This window comes from Xiphophorus hellerii, chromosome 3, assembly GCF_003331165.1.
Source record: "Xiphophorus hellerii strain 12219 chromosome 3, Xiphophorus_hellerii-4.1, whole genome shotgun sequence".
In the NCBI taxonomy this organism is placed as follows: Eukaryota; Metazoa; Chordata; class Actinopteri; order Cyprinodontiformes; family Poeciliidae; genus Xiphophorus; species Xiphophorus hellerii.
This window is the reverse complement of record NC_045674.1, coordinates 29,379,643-29,404,301: the sequence shown is the minus strand read 5'-3', so window position 1 is coordinate 29,404,301 and position 24,659 is coordinate 29,379,643. Positions and strand designations below refer to the sequence as shown.

Genomic DNA, 24,659 nt, shown 5'->3' with positions numbered 1-24,659 from the left:
ATACCTTGTCTTACGGCACTACACTATCTGATGATTTTTGTCAGCAGAGAGATCCTTTCTTTTTCCGATCTTGCTTGAAACCTGTAGCCTGCTTAATAATGTGGAACATCCTTCTTAAGTAGATTTCCTTTAATTGAGCTCATTAAACAAACTAATCAACTCAGCTCTCTGAAATTAATTATAGTGATTCAAAGAGCCCTGACACACAATACCATCTATAAATTTAATAGCACAACAAAAAAAATTAATCTTTAATCTTTATGACACTTAAATCCAATTTGCATAATAATTTGGAACACGGTGTAAATGTCTGCTGAAAAGACTTTTACTGCCAAGCAACAGCTAACAGCCACACTGGAGCTGAACAAGAGGGCTTTACAATAACACGTCAGCACTCGGTCGTCTTCATCCTCAACCTGCAGATGAAGAAAGTTCTTTGCTACAGTGTTTCCATGTGAGCTGTGCACAGTGTTACTTAAAACATGCCGTTACTATTGATAAAACTTGCTACATGCAAACATGCTTCCTGATTTATTTCCGCCAAAATCTCAAAGCCTGGTGTGCAATAACAGAATCTCCAAGGATTTGTTTTGTTAGTGTTGAGGTGAGGCAAGGGCCGGTTACTGGTACAAACATTACATGGTGTCATTTGTTTCAAAGTGACCGAGTTTTTCTCTGTCGAAGAGAAACACAGCATTGCCCCTCTCTTGTTTTTTTTTTCTGCTCACTGCAGGTCAGCTGGCTCCAAGAATTTCCAGACACCTTTGCCTTTTCGTACAAGAGACACAAATGTGAATACTTAGAAGTCCTGATCCTAAAAAACCTAAAGGACCTCCATCCATCAATCCTATCAAAGTCGTTTGATAGCCAGGAGTGGTAGGTGTGTTAATCAGCCAAACCAGAACAAATAACCAGATAGCATCAGCTCATGTTAATCTACAAAGAGCAAAAGATAGAGTACAATGTGAAAATTGTTAATGTAGCCGCAGGAATAAACTGTGAATTTCTGTTAAAAATCCAAGCAATTAGATCACGTACATTTTTGCTTAGCATTTTGTGCAAGTAGCATGATACCAGCTGCGTTTCCATTAAAGTTAAAATTGCGCAATAAATAAATTTGCTTAATGGGAAAGTCAATTTTGAAAAATGTCAATCAAAAGTATTATATTTTGCAAAACTGCAAAGGAAGCACTTTTTTCTTTTTTTGCATCACACAAATGATCAACAACCAGATGTTGCTACTGGCGGAAATGACAAAACGACAGGTAGTGGTTGGATGATGGTGGCGTGGCATTTTTTTTTAATAACATTATAGTGTGAACAACCTTAGTCACATTTGATTTTAATTGTGCTTTTCATGTCATAAAACCACCACAATTGCGAAATAGTGGGGGGTTTTACATGAACAGAATATCGACAAACATTTTGCACACAATTCTAATGGAAACACAGCCGCTGTCAAAGCACCGACCCTTAGCTAGTTGCGACCCTGCTTGGTGAGACAGTTCTGTTCCTCCACGTCTTTGAGCATTTGTTTTTGTATTCACAGTGAAATTTGGCTTGTTTCCCTCAGAAAGCTGTAACGAAGGATGTGATGCCAGCATCCTTCATACTTTTTAAATACTTCAAGCCTACAGTTGCCTACCTCATTACCAAGAGATCCCGTGTAGCATTGCACCCTCACACTCCTCGCCACCTAAGTGTTTTTGTTGCATATTTTAGTGCCTGAGAAAACATGTGGCTCCAGGCACTTTGTGGTCTAAGTAGAAAAACTCATTCTCTCCGTCGCGGTAAATGCTTAAATATAAACACGGAGGAAATCCTCATTTATCCTGAAGGAAAATGTATTGATTCAATAATCATAAATGTATTGTGCAGTTTGGTGTTGATGAGACAAAAATAGAAGTTAGACTTTTTTTGTTTTTTCTTCACGTTTTTTTCCTCCTCTGGTCTTCACCCGTCACTTTGTGGCTTCGTTACTTGGTGAATCTCTGATCTGTGAAAGAAACAGAAGCGAAGTAAAATTGTACAATATTTAGAGTTAATTTGTATCATTATACTTCATATTTACTCTCAATTCAAGCAATAAGTTTACATGCAACAAAATGCTTTTATGCTTTCAGGGACAGAATAAAGAACAATATGCACCATGAGATTATAGTGCAGTACTCTGAAGATGTCCTACTGCATTTAAATGTATTTACATGAGTCAGTCAGTTTCATTCTGCAGAGTTTGTTCTAGATATAAAAAAAAACAATATTTTATGTCTTGGTTCTTACCATCTTAATCTTGCTTTTTGGCTATTTCTTCTTCTTTATCCTTAGAGGCCTCATTTACAGATGACACTGCATACACACGCACGCACACACACAAAGAGACACACACAGGAATGTCATTATCATACCAGTGGCTCAGAGCTTGTTTGACATGATTTTACCTTTACCATGTTACACACAGCCGCCGCGGGTGAACTGACGAGCTAATAGTTACTCATATCTACATCTGAGCTTCTTTAACTTCACCACTGCTGATTTATTCCAACACACACTCACGCACACGCCTCCCCCCCACACACAGAGCATCTAGATAAAGTCTTGTAAACGTATTGTAATTAATGCTTTCTTCCATTCCACTTGAGTTTTTCACAATGCTACAGACTGTTTACCCCCTAAAAGTACGAACTGTTTGCAGTGTAAAGAGTGAGACAAGAAGTGTAAAGTTTAAGTGATACTGTATTTACACACACTGCAAGAAAAGATACTGTGATTTTTCTCCCACTGTCTAACATCAAGTCAGCTAACACATTTCCTGTTTTTATTTCTAGGTCCAAACTGTCAGAATAATGAGACATTTCTTTTTAAAGATTGATTCATCTTGCTTTAAACTAAGAAGTATATTTACACTTCACAGAGCACGCCTACCCCCTCAACTCTCCACTGAGCTCCTTCAGACTAGCCATCAGCAATTAGCAAACACCTGATGGAGCTAAACATTTACTGAGCTCATTACATGAGCTGCTTCTCAGTGCAGTGCTCCTAAAAAACATGCTAAATGCGTAATGGAGGAACCTTGTTGTGATGGCCTTCTGAAGGCGGAGTCTCAGAAACAGCAGGAGCTTTTTAAAGAGACAGAGTCTAATTGTGAAGTCAAATTTCTTTTAAGATATGTTTGATTTTTTATAACAGTTGAAGCTAAATTTGGTGTTTGTTTGTGCTTTAAAATATCATTCTGTCTGAAAAATACATAATGCTGCCCCTCTGAAAATACATATATATTTTTAAATGACTCATTATTTTAACAAATAGAAAAAAAAAATGTTAACATGAAATGACCTGAAATAATGTAAACTAAACCAAAGTATCTGGTTCAATCATTTGAAAAAAATAAAATAAAATAAAATAGAAACTTTAAATTAGCTCATCTTAATGGAGTTTTCCACCAAACCTCAGCAAAGGCCACAGACAGTTCTGTATTTAATCAGAAGCGGCGGGCCATGATAAGTCTGCTGGCGGCTCACAATGGGACACAATGAGAGAGGACTGTCTGACTGGAGCTGTTGTGCTGACAACATGTTCATAATACAACATCAACATGCAGAAGAGAAGCATTCATGTCTCTGCTCATGTCACTTGTTAGACATTAAGGTCCAACAATATCCCATTCAGCCGTCTCAGCACATGCAGCTGAATCGCTCACTGACATCTCAGGGTTGCCAGCTGCATGTGAAGGAGTCATGTAAAGCTACTTCAGCTCCGGCTTCACCTGCACCACTGCAATGACTGAAGCGATCGGCCATATGAAGGAACATTCAATGCTTCTCTGCATGTCAACAAGATTTCATCCACTCCACCGAGTCTACCTCTCCTCACCTGCTGCTCCGCCTCCAAACCGTTTCTGCGTGTTTGCACACGCGTCGAGCCAAACACTCGCTCGCATTTCTGTCACATTCCATTCCAGTCGGAGTCTTCCTACAAATGACCTCTGCCTGAAAACTGTCTTCTGAATCAACGTGACTCCCTGAAGAGTCTGTCAGTGTGACAGTTCTGTCGACATGGTGTGTGTGTCGTTTCATTAATCATGGAGCAAAATAAAACTGCCAGATTCTGGAGAACAGAGGCATCCATCATGAACTTAGAGGGGGTAGTATTATGTGTTTTACAGGCACATACTGTAGTGCCCCTTTATATCACAATAACGCTACATTCAGTTGTTATAAAATGCTGTGTATAAATATATCAAATATGACTTGAAAGAAATTTGACTTAGTAATTTAAGGCCTTGAAATTGGAACCCCGATTCTTTAATAACTCCGTCTTCAGGAAGTCATCACAACATGGCTCCTCTGGATTTAGACTTGTTTTACTGTCATTACACAAAAACACATAAGTGTCTAACAACGTTTTTTACCAGCATTGCAATGAGAAGCAGCTCATTTAATGAGCTCAGCTGATGCACAGCTCTAGCAGGTGTTTGGTCTGAGGAAGAGTTTCATCCTCCAAGGTGGTGCAAGATGTTGCCGATGGCGCAAACCACAAAGAAGAAGACAACATGAAGTAGTTAGAGGATGAAGGCGTGGCATGTGTTTGAATGACTTATTGCCTGAACAAACTTAGTCATGTATGACTTTAACTGTGTTTCTTGTTTAATGGAAACGCAGCAATTGCAAAAATTGTGTTTTTCCAACATTATTAGCGGAATATTGAGAAGGTTTTGTGCACATTTGTAATAGAAACACAGCTTGTGTCTATAAGGTGTTGGTATGTCATACCCTCTGGTGATGTTTCAGGAACCGGCTCAGTTGCAGGTTCTGGATCGGCGGGGGCTTCAGTTTGCGTCACGCTGGGCTTCCCCTCAGGAACTTCTGTTGTGACTCCAGTCTCCGTACTGGACTCTGGATTCATCGCGACTGGTGGAGCTTCAGAACCCTCGGCTGGCTCCGGGACTGAAACCCCTACAGGACCGGATGCCTCGTCTGGTGAGGGAGTAACATCAGAGGAGACTGTGGAAACCTCCGTCTCCTCATTGGTGGCAGAGTGAGGCTCAGCTTGAGCAGCAGTTACCGGAGGCATCTCTGGAATACTCGCTGCAGCAATAGTTGTGTCTATTACAGCATCTGCAGGCTCTGAGGGTTCGGTTGGGGCTGCAGCTTCGTTGCCTACTGAATCTGTGGTTGCTGTTGAAGCTTCAGCTGCTGCAGGAGTCTCTGAGTCAGTTTCTGGTGAGGTACTGCCGGGTGGGGCTTCGTCCTGGACAGGGTTAGCATCTTCAGTTGCTGCTTTGGAGGCGTCTTCAGCCACTCCCTCTTCCAGAACGCCGGCGGTCCCTGCTGGCTCCTCTACAACCGATACTGGAACTTCTTCCTCAACAAGAACAGGGACCTCTGTCTGCACAGCTTCAACAGGTTGAGCTTCAGGGGTCTCCTCCAGGGCCTCAACTGCTTTGACTTCAGAAGGGGCTTCTGCTGATACAGTTTCTACAGGAAGTGCTTCCTCCACTGGGGACAATACCTCAGTTACTGTGACAGCAACTTCTTCTTCTACTGCAGGCTGTGGTGCCAGCTCCTCACCAGCTGCAGGTGGCTCAGGAACTACTAGGAGATCTTCCCCAGACCCGAGATCCTCCTGGGCCTCCACGGCCTCCAGCACGGCCTCCGTCTCGTCTTCAGGTCCCGCTTCAGCATCGTCTGGTGAGGCGGTCTGCACAGGCAGCTGCATCTGGTCCTCAATGGTCTGTACATCTTCTGCGATGATGCCGTTTCTGATTGCTATGAAGACAAAAAAAAATGATGGAAAATAAAAGATTAGCAACTTGCAACTAGACCACCAGTTGTCAGTGACATATTTGTCTGTAACTCTGACATAGCAATGACAAAAGTCAGGGAATAAAAGAATGAGCCACATTCTTCTCCTCATAAGATTTACTGCCTTGGATTTAAAGGCAGAACCTTTGACTAACTCCTGTTGACTGTGATATTATAAAGTTCTCAGATGAATTCTCAGACTTTGCATCAGTCACATTTCTGTCAGGGGCCAGGCCCTCGTTTGCAAAAGCATAAGTTATAGTGAAGTGAATGCACATTTTGGACAAAGATGATAAGACTAAAACAGAGACAATGATCTCAGTGGTGAAAATCCCAGCTGTCCTGTCAACCTGTTTTATACACATAAAATAATATTTGTGAATCAACTTTAAAGTGAATAAATATCTTAACTTCATCATTTTGTCAGGTGTGCTTCTATTGTCTTTCGGTATATAACATGGTATGTGAGAGAATTAGACATTTTTGAGGGAAATTATATAAAGCTTCAGTGAACACAGAATGTAGGAGACAGGAAAAACAATAAAGGACACAAACGGCCTCCTTTCATTTCCTTACTTGAAAATAAGATTTACTGAAGCCCTGAGGACGAGCATTCTGAGGAAATGATCCTCTCCGCTTTTTACGGTCAGTTGGGTCTCCGCACATGCAAACAAAATGCACTTGTGTATGGAAGTAATAAAGTTATATTACAGGAGAATCCTCAGTTATGTCAATAGTCAGAATCCCAACGTAACGATGGAAGCTTTTGATTGGTCGCAGTCAGTGTGGACATCGCTCCCAGACGAGCTGGACCGGAGCGATACGGGTGGATGGCTCTGATGCTTCAGCTTTCTGATCTTATTTGTCTGTCGGAAGCACTAAGCAGAGATCAGAGTGATGGGTGGAAGGGAATGTGTGGGCTTGACAGACTGTGTGAAAATGAGCCAGTGGGAAAATTACAGCAATTAAGTAACACAAATTCCTTTGCTCTTCCTTTTCACAATTAATCTTTACATGCACTCTGCGATCGTTAGCTGCGTTTCCATTATGAGTGTGTGCAAAACGCTGTATTCTGCTAATGTTGAAAAAACAACGCAGTGTTTCCATTATGAAGCCGGGAGTAATGCAGCACACGGAGCTTCAAATAAAATGGGTCCTTTATTGTTTTTTTTTTTATGGAAAAAGAACACTTTTCTCTCTTTCTGGGTTGCAAAGAAACAAACGTAAATGACCCGTATTCTGTCAACATAAAGCCTCAGCTTCGTTGAAAATGGCGGGCTCACATGTAGCAACGTAGCTTCACATACAAAGCTAAACTATTACAAAGAGTGCATTAAACGGCAGTGGCACTTCTAGAGGACAAACAAAAAAACGTAACATTAACATCCTCTCCTTAACTTTGTTCATAGAAGATAATTCAGCTTCGACATTACCGAATACTTGGATTCTCGGATTGGTGGCATCCTTTTCACCAGGTCTCGGCACACAAAAATGTCCTTCTCTTCCGCTTTGCTCAGATTTCCACGATATATACACAAGAGGTTTTTTCCTACTTCCTGAAATCTTTTGACCTCTCTGTAAAGCAGCACCACATGCTGGCAAAAACAAGAATTGCAACCAGTTGGCGAAACAAAGCAAAACAGGGTTTACAAAATACAGTTTAGACATGTACCCATTTGTTCACCTGGTTACATTCTCCCCTGCTTAACCGTCATCGTCCTCGGTGACAAAGTAACTGTTTTTTACTTCTTTTAAAGCTTCTCTGAAAAACACAGAACCTAAGCTTGCAATAATCTGTGAAACCATTGATGAGTTTAGTTCTGGCTCCAACACTGACCTAGGTTCATGATGCGGGTTTGAGTGTTTCCCTGCATTCACTCTTTTACTCCTGCGTGGAGCAGGTATGGGAGCTTGTCTAACACAAGGAGGAGATACTGGTATCTCACCCGGTTGGTCAATATTGCATGTTTCATTGTCAACATGTTCCGTCTCCACCTGTTCGATGACAGGAGGTTCACGTTCTGAAATCAACTGAGTCTCTGCTCGCTTCTGAACACTTTCACCAATAGGACAGTTTTCTACACCTGAACAAGGAGTCAAGTCAAAAGAAACTTCTTCAATGACTATACCCCCATCATACTCATCACATGAGTCAGTGTGTGGTTCAGTAGTGTTCGTCTGTTTGATTACAGTGTTTTCAACGTGTCTCTGGGTTGTGTCTGGCAGATTAACACATGACCTGATGTCAGCCCTATTAATCGTTTTTGTAGGTCCTCCCTCTACAGGTTGTACTGTGCAAGTTGTGCCTACCATGTCTATAAGTTGGTAAACAACTGGACTCCATGCATCCTGAATTTTGTTACGACCAGCTGGTCTGTGTCTCAGGTAAACATACTCTCCAACCTCAATTGAAGGACAGTACACTTTGGGACTTTGCCGAGCAATGCGTTTTGCTGCTTTCTGCTCTGCATACTCTTTTGCTTTTGCATGTGCCTCTTTGAGTCTTTGCTGGTGCACAGCAAGCCAATCAAGATTTTTATCATGGTGACTTTCATTTGCAAGCAATGCATCAACAGGAAGATGTGGATCAACCCCATAGAGCAAGAAGTAAGGGGAATATCCTGTAGTCGCGTGTGGAGTAACATTATACGCGTAAACCAGCTCAGGTAAATGTTCAGGCCAACGCTTCTTTTTGTCAGGTGGAAGTGTGCGCAACAGTTCATGCAGAGTGCGGTTAAAACGCTCACACTGTGCATTCCCTGTCGGATGATGGGGTGTTGTACGCGTTTTTTTCACACCATACATTCTGCAAAGTTCAGCAATAACTTCTGATTCAAAGTTACGGCCCTGATCTGAGTGGAGACGTTCAGGTACACCGTACTTCATAAACCACTCCTTTAAGAGGACTTTAGCTGTGGTCTCTGCTTTTTGGTCACGTGTAGGAAACGCCTGAGTGAACTTTGTAAACACATCGGTAATGACTAGTACGTTCTCACGGCCGTCTGAAGCTGGTTCAAGGAGCGTGAAATCTACTGCCACAACTTCTAAAGGTCGTGTTGCCAAAAAGGATTTCATTGGAGGGTGAATCTTTGGGTTGGGCATTTTTGTGAGAATACAACGTTCGCAATTCTTGACCCATCGCTCAACATCTTTGTGCATCCCTACCCAGAATGCTCTCTGTCTCAACAACTGTAATGTCCTCTCTATTCCCTGATGTCCCATAGAGTCATGGACACTCCTCATGACAGCTGGTTGTAAACAACCTGGAACAAGCAACTGAAAGTACTCTCCAACATGATCATCCCTCACCACTCTGTACACCAATCCATCACGCATCTTAATGTGTTTCCATTGTTTCAACAATGATTTAGCAGCAACAGGAAGATTCTTCCTTTCTTGTGAACTTGGTGGGCTGCCTTGATCCAAAAACTGTTTTAAAACACTAATCACTGGATCTTGACATTGAAATGTCCGCAGCTCTTCCTTGGAATAACCTGGAAGAGTTGGTGTAGCCTCTTTAGCATGTGACTCGAACTTTTCAGGTTCTGCAGCCCTGATCTGGTTTAGTTGACAACACTTGACCCCAGCTGTAACCAGCTCAGGCTCAAGGACAGTGCCTCTACAAATCAAATTGCAAATTGCAACGCAATCATCAAACTCCTCATCATCATTTGGTTCTGGCTCCCCTGCTAACGGGTGTCGTGACAGTGCATCAGCGGCTGAGTTGCACCGACCAGGTCGGTACTGCACGTCAAAGTCGAAAGCAGCTAACTGCGCTACCCATCTCTGTTCAATAGCCCCAAGTTTTGCACTTTTTAGATGACATAAGGGATTATTGTCTGATATCACAGTGAATTTAGAACCCAGCAAATAACCCCGAAACTTTTCCACTATTGCCCATTTAAGCGCGAGCAGCTCAAGTTTCATGCTGCTATAGTTTTTGTCATTTCGCTCTGCATTTCTCAGCCGTCTACTTGCATATGCAATGACCCGTTTTTTGTCACCTTGCTGCTGACACAAGACAGCTCCTAAACCCTGACCACTAGCATCAGTTTCCAAAATGAAAGGACAAGTGAAATCTGCATAACCCAGAACGGGAGCAGTCACAAGCTTTTCTTTCAATGTGTCAAATGCAATCTGACTGTTGGTATCCCACAATGCACTCAGTTTTTGACTAGCTTTGGCTGTAGTAGCAGCTCCTCGGCACTGATTCACAAGGTCATGTAGTGGGGCGGCGATTTTTGAAAAGCCCTCAACATACCTTCTGTAGTAGCTACTTAGGCCTAGAAATGACTGGAGTTCCTTAACAGTGCCAGGCACAGGCCAATCCTTGACTGCTGCGACCTTGGAGGGATCAGTTGCGATACCCTCTGCTGAAATTTGATGTCCAAGGAATTTTACTTCCTTCTGCAAAAAGTGACATTTTTCCCACTTCACTTTTAATCCTGCGTCTCTCAAACGTTTAAAAACTAGGTCTAGTCGTTCCAAATGAGACTCAAAGCTTGGTGAGTACACCAAAATGTCATCCAGATAGACTAACATGATGTCGAATATCAGATCGCTCATAGTTGCTTGCATCAACCTTTGAAATGTTGCAGGCCCATTACACACCCCCATGGGCATGCGTACATACTCAAACAGCCCAAAAGGCGTGGTGAAAGCAGTCTTATGTCTGTCTCGATCATCCATGGCTACTTGGTGATACCCACTGGCAAGGTCAACTGTGGAAAAGTATTTGGCACCTTTTAACGCATCAAAACTCTCATCAATACGAGGCAATGGAAATGCGTCTTTCTTCGTTTTTAGATTTAGCTTTCGATAGTCTACACATAAGCGTATACTGCCGTCACCTTTGCGGACTACCACAACTGGTGAGGCGTAAGCGCTTTCACTTTCCTGTATAACTCCTTTTTTCAAAAGTTTAGAGATATGTTCTTTTACTTCCTGGTATTGGTTAGGAGGTATACGTCGATATGGCTGTGTGACAGGTACGTCATCCACCAGCTTGATCTCATGTTTCACTTTATCTGTGTGACCCAGATTCTCATCATCATCTGCAAAAACATCAATGTAACGGGACAGCAATGCACAGAGAGCAACACGCTCTTCCTCTGTGCCCCCCATGTCAAGTCTTTCCAACATGGCTTGCACCTTACTGTCAGTTTGCACTGTGTTAGAGTCCACTGAAACCTGTTCAACATCGGCAGAGATGCGTTGAAACTTTACTTGGCATGTCTGCTCACTCTCAACAGGCTCAACCTTTGAGATCACGCCTAGCCGGGTTCTGGGGCACAACCACACTTCCTCGGCAGAGAAATTAACTACCTGGAGCGGAAGAACATGGTTGGTCCTCGTGACAAGTGTTGGGATAACTGCTAATCCAGGTGGTAGAGGAGTGGTCACTGGTTCAATGATCAACTGCGAGGCTGCATCTGAGGTTTTAGTGTGACCTTTTACGAACACAGTGGACACCGAGGATGCAGGGATACGTATTTTGTTTCTGCCTGCAACCCGAACTACCGCCTTTCTCTCAATGCAACAGATCTGTACCTGTTGAAAAGCTGTCCTCCACCCAGAGTCTAAGGATCCGCCCAAAGTGTTGTCAAACTCTGTTGTCACCAGCTGTCTGCATCTGTGAATAACATTCATACCAATTATGCATTCTTCAGAAACAACAGGATTCGCTGAAGGTTTCAGGACCAAGAAGCCACAATTTGGGATCTTTAAACTCATCGTCTCAACTTCCAGTTCAATATATCCCTGGTAAGGGATGTCAAGTCCATTTGCAGCAGTTATTTTAAGCCAACTATTTGTAGCTAGCATGCTCTCATCATTACCAATATATTTTCTGAAAAACTCATCTGTCATAGTACTGACTTGGCTGCCAGTGTCCAGTAAACAATGAGCTGACCTGCCATTAAGTTTTAGATCAACCACTGGACATTTTCCTATGGCACGCTCAATGATTTGTTCTCGTGTGATCTCTAGTGTAGGTGAGTCTAGGACATGACCCTGCATTACCCGACTCATTGCAACCAGGGTCTCTCGTTTCCCGACTGACCGGAAACAGGGGACTCATCAGAGTTTTTGTGTCTTTTCTGAGGACACTGTTTGGCAACATGACCAGCAGTTTGGCACTTGAAGCATATCGGCTTACCGTCCGGGGTAAATCTTGGAACAGTTTTGATCTGATATGGTGTCTGGCTACTAGGGTTTTTGCTCTGAATTGTCAACTCTTTTACAGCTTTAGTGAGTTCTGTTATCACTTTCCCTTGCTCAGTGAGCACTTTAAGAACGTCATCAATTGATACTGACTTCTCATTAGGTCTAGTTAGTGACTTTGTCTTGCTCTTTAAGAGTTTTCATCACATCCTCCAGATACATTGGATTTCCTGTCTCTTTAACTGCACAGCACTGTGCTTCTGCTGCAACATTACTGCAGGTCTTCACTTTACTTCTAACCATTTTTGTGCTAGGGGCTTGGTCTAAGGACCACAAGTAAGCTTCCTCACGCACCTCTACAAAAGTAGATGCAGGTTTTCCTCTTACATATTTTCGGAGTTCTCGTCTCAGTGAGAGGTCTCTGATGCCCTCAATGAACTGGTCTCTTAACACTGCGTTCTCATTAGCCACGGAATTAGGATGTTGTTTCCGTACAAAACTAAAAGCCTGAGATAATGAATGTGAAAAGTCACGTATGTCTTCACCCTCCTTCTGTTTACAGTTGTAGAAGTTTTGTAAAAGTTGGGAAGCACTACGTTTATCTCCAAACGCATCTTTTAGGTAGACAAACAGGTCTTTTACAACATCACCATCAGCTTTGCGTAAACGCACCTCCTCCAGAGCTGAGCCTCTTAACAGTGACAGCACAAAATCAAATTGTTCAGGTGCAGATTGATTTCTAGCAGAAATAACCCTTTCTACTTCTTCAATAAACTCATCTACACTCCTCCCATCCTTGTCAATGTCTCCACTAAATGGTGAAATGTGCCTTTCTCTGGGTACATAGACATAAGATCTGGTAGGCTCAGTATTTAGTGATGATATGACTGTCATGACTTCTTCTTGTCTTCTGGCTAACTCACTTAATTGTTGTAACACTCCAGCTTGTTCAGTGTCATTTTGTTCATTGTTCTGTCCACCATCCTGTTCATTATCCTCATCATTATTCACTACTAACTGTTGTTCATCCATCTCAAAGTGTTCATCTTGTTCAGACATGGTCAGATTTTTTTTATTTTATTTTTTTTTCAGTTTACTGAACAGTCAATAGAAGTGTAAATAGCAAAGGATAAATTGGTCGAAGTCCCGAGTCCACCGGATGCTCCTGGGCTGCTCCTAGACCGCTGCTGGGCGATGCTCTCTCCCGCCTGGAATGCGTTCTGGTCTGATGGTCACCTCGGCTGAAATCCCTCACAACCACGCCAGCACAGACTGTCCAGCAACGTCCTCCTCTGATCTCGAAACGGATCCCGCCACACAGATGCGATACCCAGGTCCACTCAGGTTTAGGCCACTTCTTCGCCACTGCCGTATAACAAAGCTAACGCTGCACCGCCATATTCGTGCCCGAACCGAGAGAAATAATTTAAAAAAAAAACGAGACCCCACTCCTGGTACCAATATTTGAAGCCGGGAGTAATGCAGCACACGGAGCTTCAAATAAAATGGGTCCTTTATTGTTTTTTTTTTTTATGGAAAAAGAACACTTTTCTCTCTTTCTGGGTTGCAAAGAAACAAACGTAAATGACCCGTATTCTGTCAACATAAAGCCTCAGCTTCGTTGAAAATGGCGGGCTCACATGTAGCAACGTAGCTTCACATACAAAGCTAAACTATTACAAAGAGTGCATTAAACGGCAGTGGCACTTCTAGAGGACAAACAAAAAAACGTAACATTAACATCCTCTCCTTAACTTTGTTCATAGAAGATAATTCAGCTTCGACATTACCGAATACTTGGATTCTCGGATTGGTGGCATCCTTTTCACCAGGTCTCGGCACACAAAAATGTCCTTCTCTTCCGCTTTGCTCAGATTTCCACGATATATACACAAGAGGTTTTTTCCTACTTCCTGAAATCTTTTGACCTCTCTGTAAAGCAGCACCACATGCTGGCAAAAACAAGAATTGCAACCAGTTGGCGAAACAAAGCAAAACAGGGTTTACAAAATACAGTTTAGACATGTACCCATTTGTTCACCTGGTTACAATTACATAAGAAACGCTATCAAAATCACACTTGAATAAGTTTGTTTGCGGGATCCGTCCGATTACTTCCTGTCGTCTTCTTTGTAGTTCGCGCCAGTGGTAACGTCGGCTGTTGCTCACGTGACTCGTGTGACGCAAAAAAGCGTTTCCATTGCAGTTTTTGCAAAAATAAACCAGGATCGATGCAGCCAAAAAAAAAAAAACCTCAAACTAGATACAAATCTGTTTAGCAAAAGACAGAGTTTAAAAAAAAAAAAATGTTGCCATTGCCAAGTCCTCAGTAAGCAAATTTATTTTCAAAATTTGCACAATTATATGGTCAACAGAAACGTAGATACTTATGACTTTCATCAGTCCTTTAGATAATTTCCAAAGGTATGATTAAAAATTTACTTCTCCCCCCCTCCCTTCCCACTATCACAGGATTGATAAGCTGAAGTTTGAGCAGTGGTCCAGAGTTGGGGGGTGGGCACTTATTGTTTATCATTCGTCATTTATTGTAAAAAAAAAAAAAAAAAACTTTTAGAATTTTGATTTTTGTCATGATACATTTCAGTTATTGATGTTAAATAAAACTTGACAGTATGATCAGAAATGTTTTTTTTTTTCAATTTTCTCCACCTTTTGTTCCATGAGAGCACCAATAAATACTATATGTCAATTCAAAAACAGGATTGAATGCAGTAACTGTGCAGTTTAGTGACAGAAATCACTCTTTAAGTGGCGTCGTGAAGAAGCCTATTTCAGATCAATGTGCCATGCAGTTGCTGTCCTGCTAGACTACCTAAAAAATAAGTAATGAATCGCTTTTTTTCATCATAATTTTGATCATTATCGCAATAGTACTTCAAAATATTGCAATAAAATTGTAAATCCATTCTGCCTAGTCAGTGTTCAGTTTTGAAAAGTGGGGAAGCGACTGTTTGAGTTGAGGTCGGCGCCTCCATGCCAGGCATCGATGAACCATGTTTCAACAGGATTTAGCAGCCAAAGATGACACAGATCTCAGTCAAAACAGCGCCATGGCTGGCCTGCTGTGGAGGGAAGAGAGGGGAGGAGGGGACGGGACACAAAGCAGGGGCCCAGACCAGGGGATGGGACCGGCACGGGCCAGGATGTCATCCAGCTGGTGTGTCAGACAGGCGGCACGCTGTAGGAATAAAAACCTCCCCTCATTCGGCCGCATTTAACGTAGCCTGGCCGGGCTGAGCGGACAATTACCGATGGTCTCAGTGGTGATGACGGAAGAGTCTGGAAGGGAACCCGAGTTTCTCTCTCTGTAGGTGGAAAAAGCTGTCTGGCAGGAACAACAACGCAGTAACACAAGCATCCCACAGTCAGTCAGCGAAGCAGAACACAAACACAGAGACGGCGAGTCCGTTTCAGGTTAAAATATACAGTTGTTCCTTTCCCCAGACATCTGAATTAACTTTTGTTCCACATGAGCAAGCGCTCTAGCGTTCTGTTGCTCATGTGCAAACCAGGATGGGGGACACAGAGTGCATGGAGCGGTGCCTGGCATGGCACGTCCGTGTGGCAGTGAATCGTCTGGAACAATGAGGAGACAGTAATAGCTTGTGTCAGACCTTCTGCTGGGTATCTGCTCAGGCCTGCACACGGAGGTCACACATGTAGAGAGACACAGACAGAACACAGAAGGCTGAGCTTCCATTCACCACATGACTTTGGGAATTGGAATTACGAACGTCAGTTTCAAAGTCCATCCATCAATCCATTTTCTTCACCCTGGACAGGTCGCCAGTCTGTCACATCAGTTTTAAAGTAACTCACATTTTTGGAAAAAAACGTTGTTGCGCTAGAATGAGGTGGAGTGTTTGGTCATATCAAACGGCTCCACAAATCTGACCTTTTTAGTAGCGTGTCATGGTCGTTGGCAGAAGGTGATAAGACATCTGAGTTCCAGGTTGCCACAAAGCATGTAGGGAACATAAATGTAGGGAACATAAAAAACATGTGGAAGAAGATTCTCTGGGCATATCTGAAGTTTTATGTAGGCCAAAACATTTCAATTGCTTTGTTTTTTTATGAGGGTCAAAAAAAAAAACTTTCAACACATCATCATCAAGGTGAAACATGTTGGTGGCAGCATTATGCTGTGGGAACTCATGAGCAGGAACAGAAAAATCTGGTCAGTTATTGACTTGAAAGATGATTTGAGATCAGGGTAAAGATTCGCATAACAAAAACTCTAGAATATGACTAGAGCTACAATGTAAGAGTTTGTATCAAATCATATTCATGTGTTTGAGTGGTCCAGTCAAAGTACAGACTCAAATGCAAATAAGAATCTGTGGCAAAACTTGAATGTTGCTGTTCAGAGATTCTCACCATCAAATATGACTGAAGTTCATCTGATTTGTGAAGCAGGATGTGCAAAAATGTCCCTCTTCAGATGCCATAGAGAGACAGAATACTAACGCACACCGCACTTCCAGATTATTGTTCTTTAAAAAGAAATAGAACAATCATGCATTATTTTTCTTCAAACTCGCGATTATGTTCTATCCAAAGTCCCAAATGAAGCACCTGGTTTTTTTTTCTGGTTGTAGTGGACAAAATGCAAAAAAAGTTCATGGTCTATAAATATCTTTTTTTGTGTGTTGTACAGTAAATACTTGTTTTTGAAAGTTTTGCACTCCAGAACAATCCGACGTCCGTGAATCACTACAGAAGATTGGTAACAAACAGGTTAGATTGCAAATGTTGCCGCAGGCCGCAGATAGATCTCTACACACTCCCAGCTGCTCTCATGCAGAGTTATTGTCCTACATAAAATGCTCAGTTTGCTTTATGGGAAGAGACTGAGAGAAGTCAACATGTCCATAGAGTTTAAAAAACCCTCCTCTCAGGTCTGGTTTCATCAATAAATCATTGAATGTTTTTAACACTCCTCTTCTTAGCAGTAGCCCAGCAGGACAGGAGAGGATCAGGACCAACAAACAGTAATGACTTGTAGGATTTAAAGAGAACAACAGAAATATTTCGACACCTATTATTTTTATAAGTATTTGATCTGTGCAGGAGAGTGAAAGCACAGAGTGTACCAGCCAGCTGCAAACAGCCTCCAGCAAAATGTGACTGAGCGGCAGAAGGAGAGTTAGACAAGCAGCTGCACTCTGACAGAACATTTGCTGCTCTCGACACTTCAAAACACACAAATTGGGCAGAAACACACGGGCAAATTGCACTTTTAATCCTCACTCAGATGGCCCTCACTCACCCGCTGTGTCTCCGCTGCTCGCCTCAGGCTTTGTGCCTGGTCTCTTCTCCTGCTCCACTGTCTGTGCGCTGGATGATGAGCAGCCCATGCTTGGAAGCCAAATATGGCAAATCTAGAAAGCTGGAGGCTGCTTCAGGAACAAGCGACCACAAGTTTTAGTGCTTCCTGCCTTCTTTCTTTCTTAAAGGTCGATGCTGTCTTTCTGTGCTAACAGGAGCATCTAAACTCTCCACAAGTCCTCAAAGCAGATGGGAACCATTATCTCCTCTATGCTGTGGGATCACTCATGCTCCCCTGTACTTTTACAATCTGCTCCCTGGATGCAGTAAAGCAGTTCAGGCAGCAACGCTGAGTGTTCCCCTAACTACCTCCAGCTCTAATGTAGAACTATCCATGCAGCAGCAGCAGCAGGAGGAGGAGGAGGGGGTGGAGGAGGAGGAGGGGGTGGAGGCAAACACTTCTGAGGACAGTGTCCTCCCCTCTGAGGCCTGTGTGGCACAGATCCACCCCCTGGTGGTGAAGTGTCAAACTGCACACGCAACAAATATAAAAGTAGAAATTTGAATTTACAAGTGAATGAGTGGATTAACATTGAATTCAGTTCATTTCATTTATATGGCGTCGTTCCACGACAAGTGTCGCCTCCACAGACAGTGGAGAGAAAAAACCTCCTCTTTAAAGAGACGATATTATGTATTTTCCAGGCACATAGTGCCATTTTGTAGCAGAGTCAAGTAACTGTGTTAACTTCACTTATTATAAAGATACTGTATATATCAACTATGACTTAAAAGAAATTTTACTTTGTAATTTAACACCTTGAAATCGGGCCTCTGTCTCTTTAAAATCTGCTGGTCTTTCTGACAGTCCACCTTCATGAAATCATCACAACATGGCTCCTCTATTAACTCTTTGACGTTTTTACAAGCGTTTCACTGGTAAACGCTGAGAGAAAACAACAAAAATCTTCTATAATGAGTTCAGCAGTGCTGTGGGAGATTCAAAAAAATTTTCAGACATGCATGAACTAATCAGCACTCCATTTTTGTTATTAATGAGGTAATAACATTATAACAAGATGTAACAGTCAAAAAAGTTGATTTTACATAATACTACCCCCTTAACAGGAAGAAACTTCCAGCAGAACCAGAGCTGGGTCAGTACGAGCGGCCACCTGCCACAAGCGGCTGGAGGTTTAAGAATCCAGAGCAGAGACACATAAACAGAGGAGTTGATGTAGGAGGAGTGCTTTCTGTGTTAATGACAAGTAAAATGTTAGTACCAAAAGATGATCCCAGCTGCAGACATGCTCTACTGCAGCTTCCATGAAAATAAAATAACTCAAGGGAAACATAAAGTTCACAGTTGAAATAACAACAAATAATGCAAATTAGAAGAAGAAAGTGAGGCCAGGATAGGCGGATGGATGGATCAAAGAAAATCAAGGCACAGAAATTCAACTATTTAAATGTTTATTCATCAGTATGCTGTACAATCTTCAATAATATAGTCGACTTTCTTCACAAATAAAGTGTTTAAAGTGGGAGAGCACTTCAGTTGAAAAACCATGACTTCCTGGATTTCTGCCCAGGGCGGCATGGGTTTGGGGGGCAGCACGAGGGAGGAGCAAATGTAGTCGTGTGTTATGTTCTGACACACGACTACAGAACATAACACTAGATCAGTAGAACACTGATTTAGTGTTTATTGCATGTCCAGTCAGTGGTGTTGAAACCTTTATCCCCAGGAGGCAAAAACTGATAACAACTGATGGGTCACAAAATTCATTGAAATGAAAATGCAGAAATTAGTTTACATTTTTTTGTTTTTGTTTCACCTGCTCAACAATAAACAATTTTTTTAATGAAATGTGTATATGAGTGAAGATCCAAAATATGACAAAGCCACAACTGGCCCCCTGGGGCCACACATTGAACACCGCTGTAAAATACATTGGTGGCTGATGAGCTGAAGTTGGTGTCTGACTTGAAGCTTTTGGTTCTCTGCTAAAATAAGGAGCTGCATAAATATGCTTCTGGACTTTGGACAACTTTTAAACATCTCCAATCCAAAACTAATGGACCGGTCAGATTTTTAAAACAGATTGCATGAACATGTTTTATTTGTGAAACCACACAAAAAGAGAATTTCCTGGACTTTGGATCCACCTTAGTGTGTTTGGTTTTGTGCAGATTGAGCCTCCATTGATAATGATGGCTAAAAAGATCCCATAAAAATTCTACACAGTTGTTAGTCAATGTCATCTGGGCATATTGAATACCAAATTAATGCTGTTTTCATCCCGTTTGGGAGGTCAGTGTAATATTAACCAGAACACAAAATTGGAGATGCTTTTGTGTTTTTTATATCTTGTGCAGATTTAGACTTATTAGTAAAGTAGAATCAATGAATAGATTTTGTATTTTTCATGTGTCTGAATTGAAATATCTCACGTTAAGTTTTTATAGCTCATATAGCTTCCTGTGCATCTGATAGAACTTTGCATTTTAAGTAATCTTTGCAGCAAATGGGCGGCCATTAGAAGGACCAAAATGAAATTTTGAAAAGATTTCAAAATAAAACTTGATTTCATCTAAATATATAAACTTCCACCTATTGCAGCTTTGCATTTTGAAAGGCTTGTTTCATTAGAAGACAAGGTGTCTATTTGAGCTAATGTATACAGATATGCTGAGATATAGGATGTGAAACAGAACCACCTAATGGAAAAACGTCACATTGTACTGTAAGACGATAAACTGCATCAACAGTTGAGGACGATCCCGTCAGGACCAGGCAGCGCCAGAATTTCATTTGTTCGCCACTTGATTCTCCAGAGTCTCCAGCTTCTTTGACATCTCTTCAAGTATTCGTGTTAAAGAGGCTCACGAGAAATACATCCAATGTTGGAAAACAAATAAAGATATTACAGATACTCCTATTCAAAAAGGCTCCCAAAAGGAGCACAGCGGTATCTTTGTAAATCATACTTTTTCTAGTAAGCATCAACTGGATATATGTTAGGAAACACCTTATAAATACGGCACTGAATAAATGCAGCATTAACAAATGCACAAAAAAACGTTCTTGAGGATTCTTATGTATAGACGCATAAAGAACAACACAGTGAATATAATCAAATGTTTAAAATATTAAGTGAAATTAAAATGGCCTTGCTGTTTCTGCTCAGGAAGCAGAACACAGCCTCGTCTCTTCCCTGCTTAGGACACGTCTGTGTTGTCCTCGGCTTCGACCTCCAGACGGCTTATTTTTGGAAAGCTATCTCGGTCTGAAGAGGTAAACAAGCAGGTATGGAAGAATAATAATTCTCATGTCGGAAACAATATTCGCCCTCTTGTCCTCTATCCTCTCTTGGATAGAGGACAAGAGAGACGAGAGAGACTTTGTTCAGCTAGCTGAACAAAGTAACAACAAGCTGTGCTCAGTCAAATGTGCGGACAAGTGAGACAACATTCGATTGTTTTTATTAACTGAGGGATCTTTACTTTAAAACCAGAATTCCATTAATGGTGTGTTCCCCGTTAATGGTACCATGTTGTTGTGGGACCGGCTGCAGACATGTTCTAGTTTAGCTTACAGACTGAGTCTATTTGGGTGAAAGCTGTGAGATGTTGGTTTTGGACCTGACATCATTCTCATATACAGGCATCCTTGTAAGGTGGCCCACACCTATAATTTTGCTAATGTAATAATGACAAGTTATGTGTCAGATAAGTCAGTATAGCTAAATATAGAAATAATTTATAAAAATAAATAAATAAAAAATAAATAAATAAATAAGCGTAACTTTTAGATGCTGTTTTTGTGCACTGAAGATAAAGGTTATTTTGCCCCACTGAGACCGCATTTTAAAACATCTGCTTTATTTATTTTATCACCTCATCAGCTTTGTCGTTTTACCGTAAATCCAGTTATTCCCGCTGTGGAGGAAACCAGCAAAAAAAAAAAGGATATTACTCTGAGCCAGGTTCTTCAGCTTCTCTGTCACTTGGCTCTGAAACATGATCAAGCTCTCACACCGACACAAGCTTTCATCTGCCGGTTTGTCTGTAGGGGCAAAAGTAAATACGGTTAGCACATGTTTTTTTTACCTTTAATTTACAATATGGGCTGTGAGGGGAAATGACTTTCCTCTTTCAGCACCCGACACATTTCTGTTCCTGTCAGGAACCGGTTCTGAGCGGCGGCTCTTCCAGCAGGTAGGAGTGATGCTCAGCTGATATAAAAGGACGATTTTACTGTAACTGAACTTTTTACTACAAAATTGCCATTGCGGAAATAATGGAAACTCTTAACTTTCCGGAAATAACACAGGAGGAAGGGTTTCTTTTCCTCCTGCTCTCATTCTGTTCCAATATTTATTTTATTTATTTATTTTTTAAAAATTAAACATTTTTATGCTGCAGAAACAGAAAATCTTACCAAGTATTTTTGGTCTAGTTTCTACTACGAACATTTTAGTATACTTGAAGTAAGACAAAGCTAACAAGTAACTTTTCAGAAAGAAATAGAAGCTTGTTTTAATGAAATAATTTCTTAATATTGACTAAAAAGTACTAGTTCTATTGGCAGATTATTTCACCTCTAACATGGGAAAAAAACGTCTTGTTATAATTAATCAAACAACTTTATTTATACCATTAGGTCGATTTGATTATAGGGAAGTGATTCAGCTTCCTTGCCAGACAGGAAAATGAATATCAACACAAACAATAAATGTAAATGTAACATGAGTCAAATAGCCCTGCACTCAATGTTTTTAAAATATTAAAAACCATGAAAAAATAGACTTAAATACATTGTACCCTTTAGGACAATATAAAAAAATTAAATAAGATCAAATAAAACTGTGCTAAATCAAATTTTGGAAGCTTATGGAAACAGGAACAAAACTGGTTTTATACTTCCTAGTTTTACATCTGGGGATGAAATATCGGTATCCAGAAAGACGCAGATATTTTCACTTATCTGCAATATTTTCACAAAGAAGTTAAATAACTTATTTACTTTACTTTTTTCAATCAATATTAAGGAATTATTGACTTAAATAAGCTCTTAGTTCTTGCTGAAAAAGTTACATGTCAGTTAGTTTTTTGTCTTCTTTCAAGCATACGTAAATAAGATATTTGCACAAAAAACGAGACCAAACATACTTGGTAAGATTTTGTGTTTTTGCACCGTAAAATTAGTTCATAAATAGTGATCACCTTTACACATCCTTGACTTCAGCTTCTTTGTAATTTCTCCCATTTTCTCAAAGTCCTCCGCGTAATAGAGGTGCATCTCAGCAGGCGCCGAAGCGATTTCCCTCAGCTCCTGTTCAATGGCCTTCCCAACGCCCAGCGCGTATATCGTCACCCCTGAAAGCGGCAGAAAACAGAGTGAAGGCACGAGATTAATATCAGAAAGAACATGCCTTCGTTAGAAAATCTGGATAAAGACAAAGTAACTCATATCACCCGAGGTCTTTGCTTTGCTGGCCCACTCGGAGACATCATCCTGCGACCTTCCGTCGGTGAACACGACGCAGACGCGTGGGACGTTCAACCTGGCGCCTTCTTTCTCCGAAAAGCTGAACTGGAACATGTGGCGCAGCGCCGAGCCGGTCATGGAGCCCCTCCCCATGTACTGCATCTGGCTCACGGCCCGCTTGACGTCCTGCGCCGCGGCGTGCTGGCCCAGAGAGAACTCTGTGCGCACCTTGGTGGAGAACTGGATGAGTCCGACGCGCGTGGCCGTCCTGGAGACGTCCAGCGAGTCCACGATGCTGTTCACGAACTGCTTGACCAGCTCAAAGTTGGCGGGGCCCAAACTCTTGGAGCCGTCGATCACGAACACCAAATCCATGACTCCGTCGTGACACCCTGGTTCTGCAGGTGCAAAGACATGAAAAACGTGGTGATGTCGATTTTTTTTGTTTGCTTGTTTTGTCTTCAGTTGCATCTAAGAATAAAGAAGAAAATAGCTAAAGCTTTACTTCCACAGCTTTTCCCATTTTCAGCCAGCAGGAATCCCTCGTTACATTTACAGATGTAGGAGTCGGTGGTGCTGACACACAGATGTTCGCAGCCGTGGTCCAGAGTTTGACACAGATCAACACCTGGAAGTTTAACATGTGTTACTGATGCTGCTGTGAAACAATGAACCTGTTTATTCATACTGTATTTTACTAAAAACCGGGGCTGAAGCGATTCATCTAGTTAATCTGTTGTTGAAACCATGCAATTTGCTGAAAGAACAACACAGTCAGAGTAGTAACTGAGAGAAGGCTGTAAATATATATATATATATATATATATATATATATATATATATATATATATATATATATATATATATATATATATATATATATTCTGCATTGAGAATGTCCTGAAATGGAAGGAAAGTGTCATTTCTGTCATATCTGCAACATCAAGGTGCTGTGGCTTAGATGGTCAAAGTGCCGGTCTTGTAAACAGGTGATGATGGGATCAAAATCCAGCAGTACCTTTCTAAAAAAGTCTTTATAAATGAGAAAATTTAGATGTTTAAATTGTTTGATGTTTGAAATCAGTTACAAAATATGTCCACACTTTTAGAGTAAGTGTAATTGCAGCAACGTCAAGGTGCTGTGGCTTAGTTGGTCAAAGTGCTTGTCTAGTAAACAGGAGATCCTGGGTTCAAATCCCAGCAGCACCTTTGAATTAAATGGCTTTTTGACTGATGTAGTTTTGTTTATCCTATTATCTCAAGTTGTCATTACAATATGTCCTGGCATTTAGAGGAAGTGTAATTTTGCTATTTTCAAGGTGCTGTTGGTCAAAGCGCCTGTCTCTTAAATAGAAGATCCTGTGTTCAAATCCCAGCAGTACCATTTAAAGAACAGCTTATTAATTAATACAATTTTGTTGTTTATTTGAAATCGGTTTCAGAATATGTCCTGAATTTTAGAGAAAGTAGAACTTCAGCAACTACAAGGTGCTGTGGCTTAGTTGGTCAAAGTGCCTGTCTAGTAAACAGGAGATCCTGGGTTCAAATCCAGGCAGCACCTTTGAATGAAATGGCTTTTTGCCTGAAGTAATCTTGTTTTTCCTATTGACACAAGTTCTTAATACAATATGTCCTTACTTTTAGATAAAGTGTGATTGCAGCAACTTCAAGGTGCTGTGGCTTAGCTGGTCAAAGCGCCTGTCTAGTCCTGGGTTCAAATCCCAGCAGCACCTTTGAATGAAATGGCTATTGTACTGATGTAGTTTTGTTTATACTATATTCTCAAGTTGTCATTACAATATGTCCTGGCATTTAGAGGAAGTGTAATTGCAGCAATTTCAAGGTGTTGTGGCTCAGCTTGTCAAAGCGCTTGTCTCTTAAATAGAAGATCCTGGGTTCAAATCCCAGCAGTA

The 24,659-nt window shown here is 41.3% G+C and overlaps 2 protein-coding genes and 2 non-coding genes across 5 annotated transcripts in view; 2 read left to right on the top strand and 2 right to left on the bottom strand.

The window, feature by feature from the left end:
* Positions 1-674: 674 nt before the first annotated feature.
* Positions 675-17,652, bottom strand: LOC116717508 (uncharacterized protein KIAA0754). Its single transcript, XM_032558953.1, has 4 exons — positions 17,254-17,652; positions 4,770-5,765; positions 2,281-2,346; positions 675-1,996 (listed from the first exon to the last, which is right to left on the bottom strand). Exons 1-3 carry the CDS (start codon positions 17,339-17,341, stop codon positions 2,285-2,287), a joined length of 1,146 nt encoding a protein of 381 aa, XP_032414844.1. The 5' UTR covers positions 17,342-17,652; the 3' UTR covers positions 675-1,996; positions 2,281-2,284.
* Positions 17,653-18,708: 1,056 nt separating this feature from the next.
* The window catches only part of LOC116714301 (matrilin-2), a 30,658-nt gene continuing 24,707 nt past the window's right edge, over positions 18,709-24,659 (bottom strand). For both annotated transcript variants that reach the window (XM_032554791.1, XM_032554783.1), the window contains 5 exons: positions 23,252-23,374; positions 22,734-23,144; positions 22,482-22,634; positions 21,229-21,321; positions 18,709-20,119 (listed from right to left, as the gene is read on the bottom strand). In XM_032554791.1, the coding sequence (XP_032410682.1) occupies positions 20,064-20,119; positions 21,229-21,321; positions 22,482-22,634; positions 22,734-23,144; positions 23,252-23,374 (836 nt within the window). In that variant the 3' untranslated portion in view covers positions 18,709-20,063. The remainder of the gene's footprint in view (positions 20,120-21,228; positions 21,322-22,481; positions 22,635-22,733; positions 23,145-23,251; positions 23,375-24,659) is intronic.
* On the top strand, positions 23,882-23,955 carry trnat-agu (transfer RNA threonine (anticodon AGU)). Its single transcript has one exon. It is a non-coding gene; the product is annotated as a tRNA-Thr (tRNA).
* On the top strand, positions 24,234-24,307 carry trnat-agu (transfer RNA threonine (anticodon AGU)). The gene has a single exon. It is a non-coding gene; the product is annotated as a tRNA-Thr (tRNA).

Bases quoted from the DNA above. Each gene is read 5' to 3' on its own strand.
- LOC116717508 (XM_032558953.1), bottom strand. From the start codon at position 17,341: ATGGGCTGCTCATCATCCAGCGCACAGACAGTGGAGCAGGAGAAGAGA. The intron at 5,766-17,253 runs GTGAGTGAGGGC...TTGTCTTCATAG, and splicing joins GAGCAGCGGAGACACAGCGG to CAATCAGAAACGGCATCATC. The intron at 2,347-4,769 runs GTATGACATACC...GTGTGTATGCAG, and splicing joins TCCTGAAACATCACCAGAGG to TGTCATCTGTAAATGAGGCC.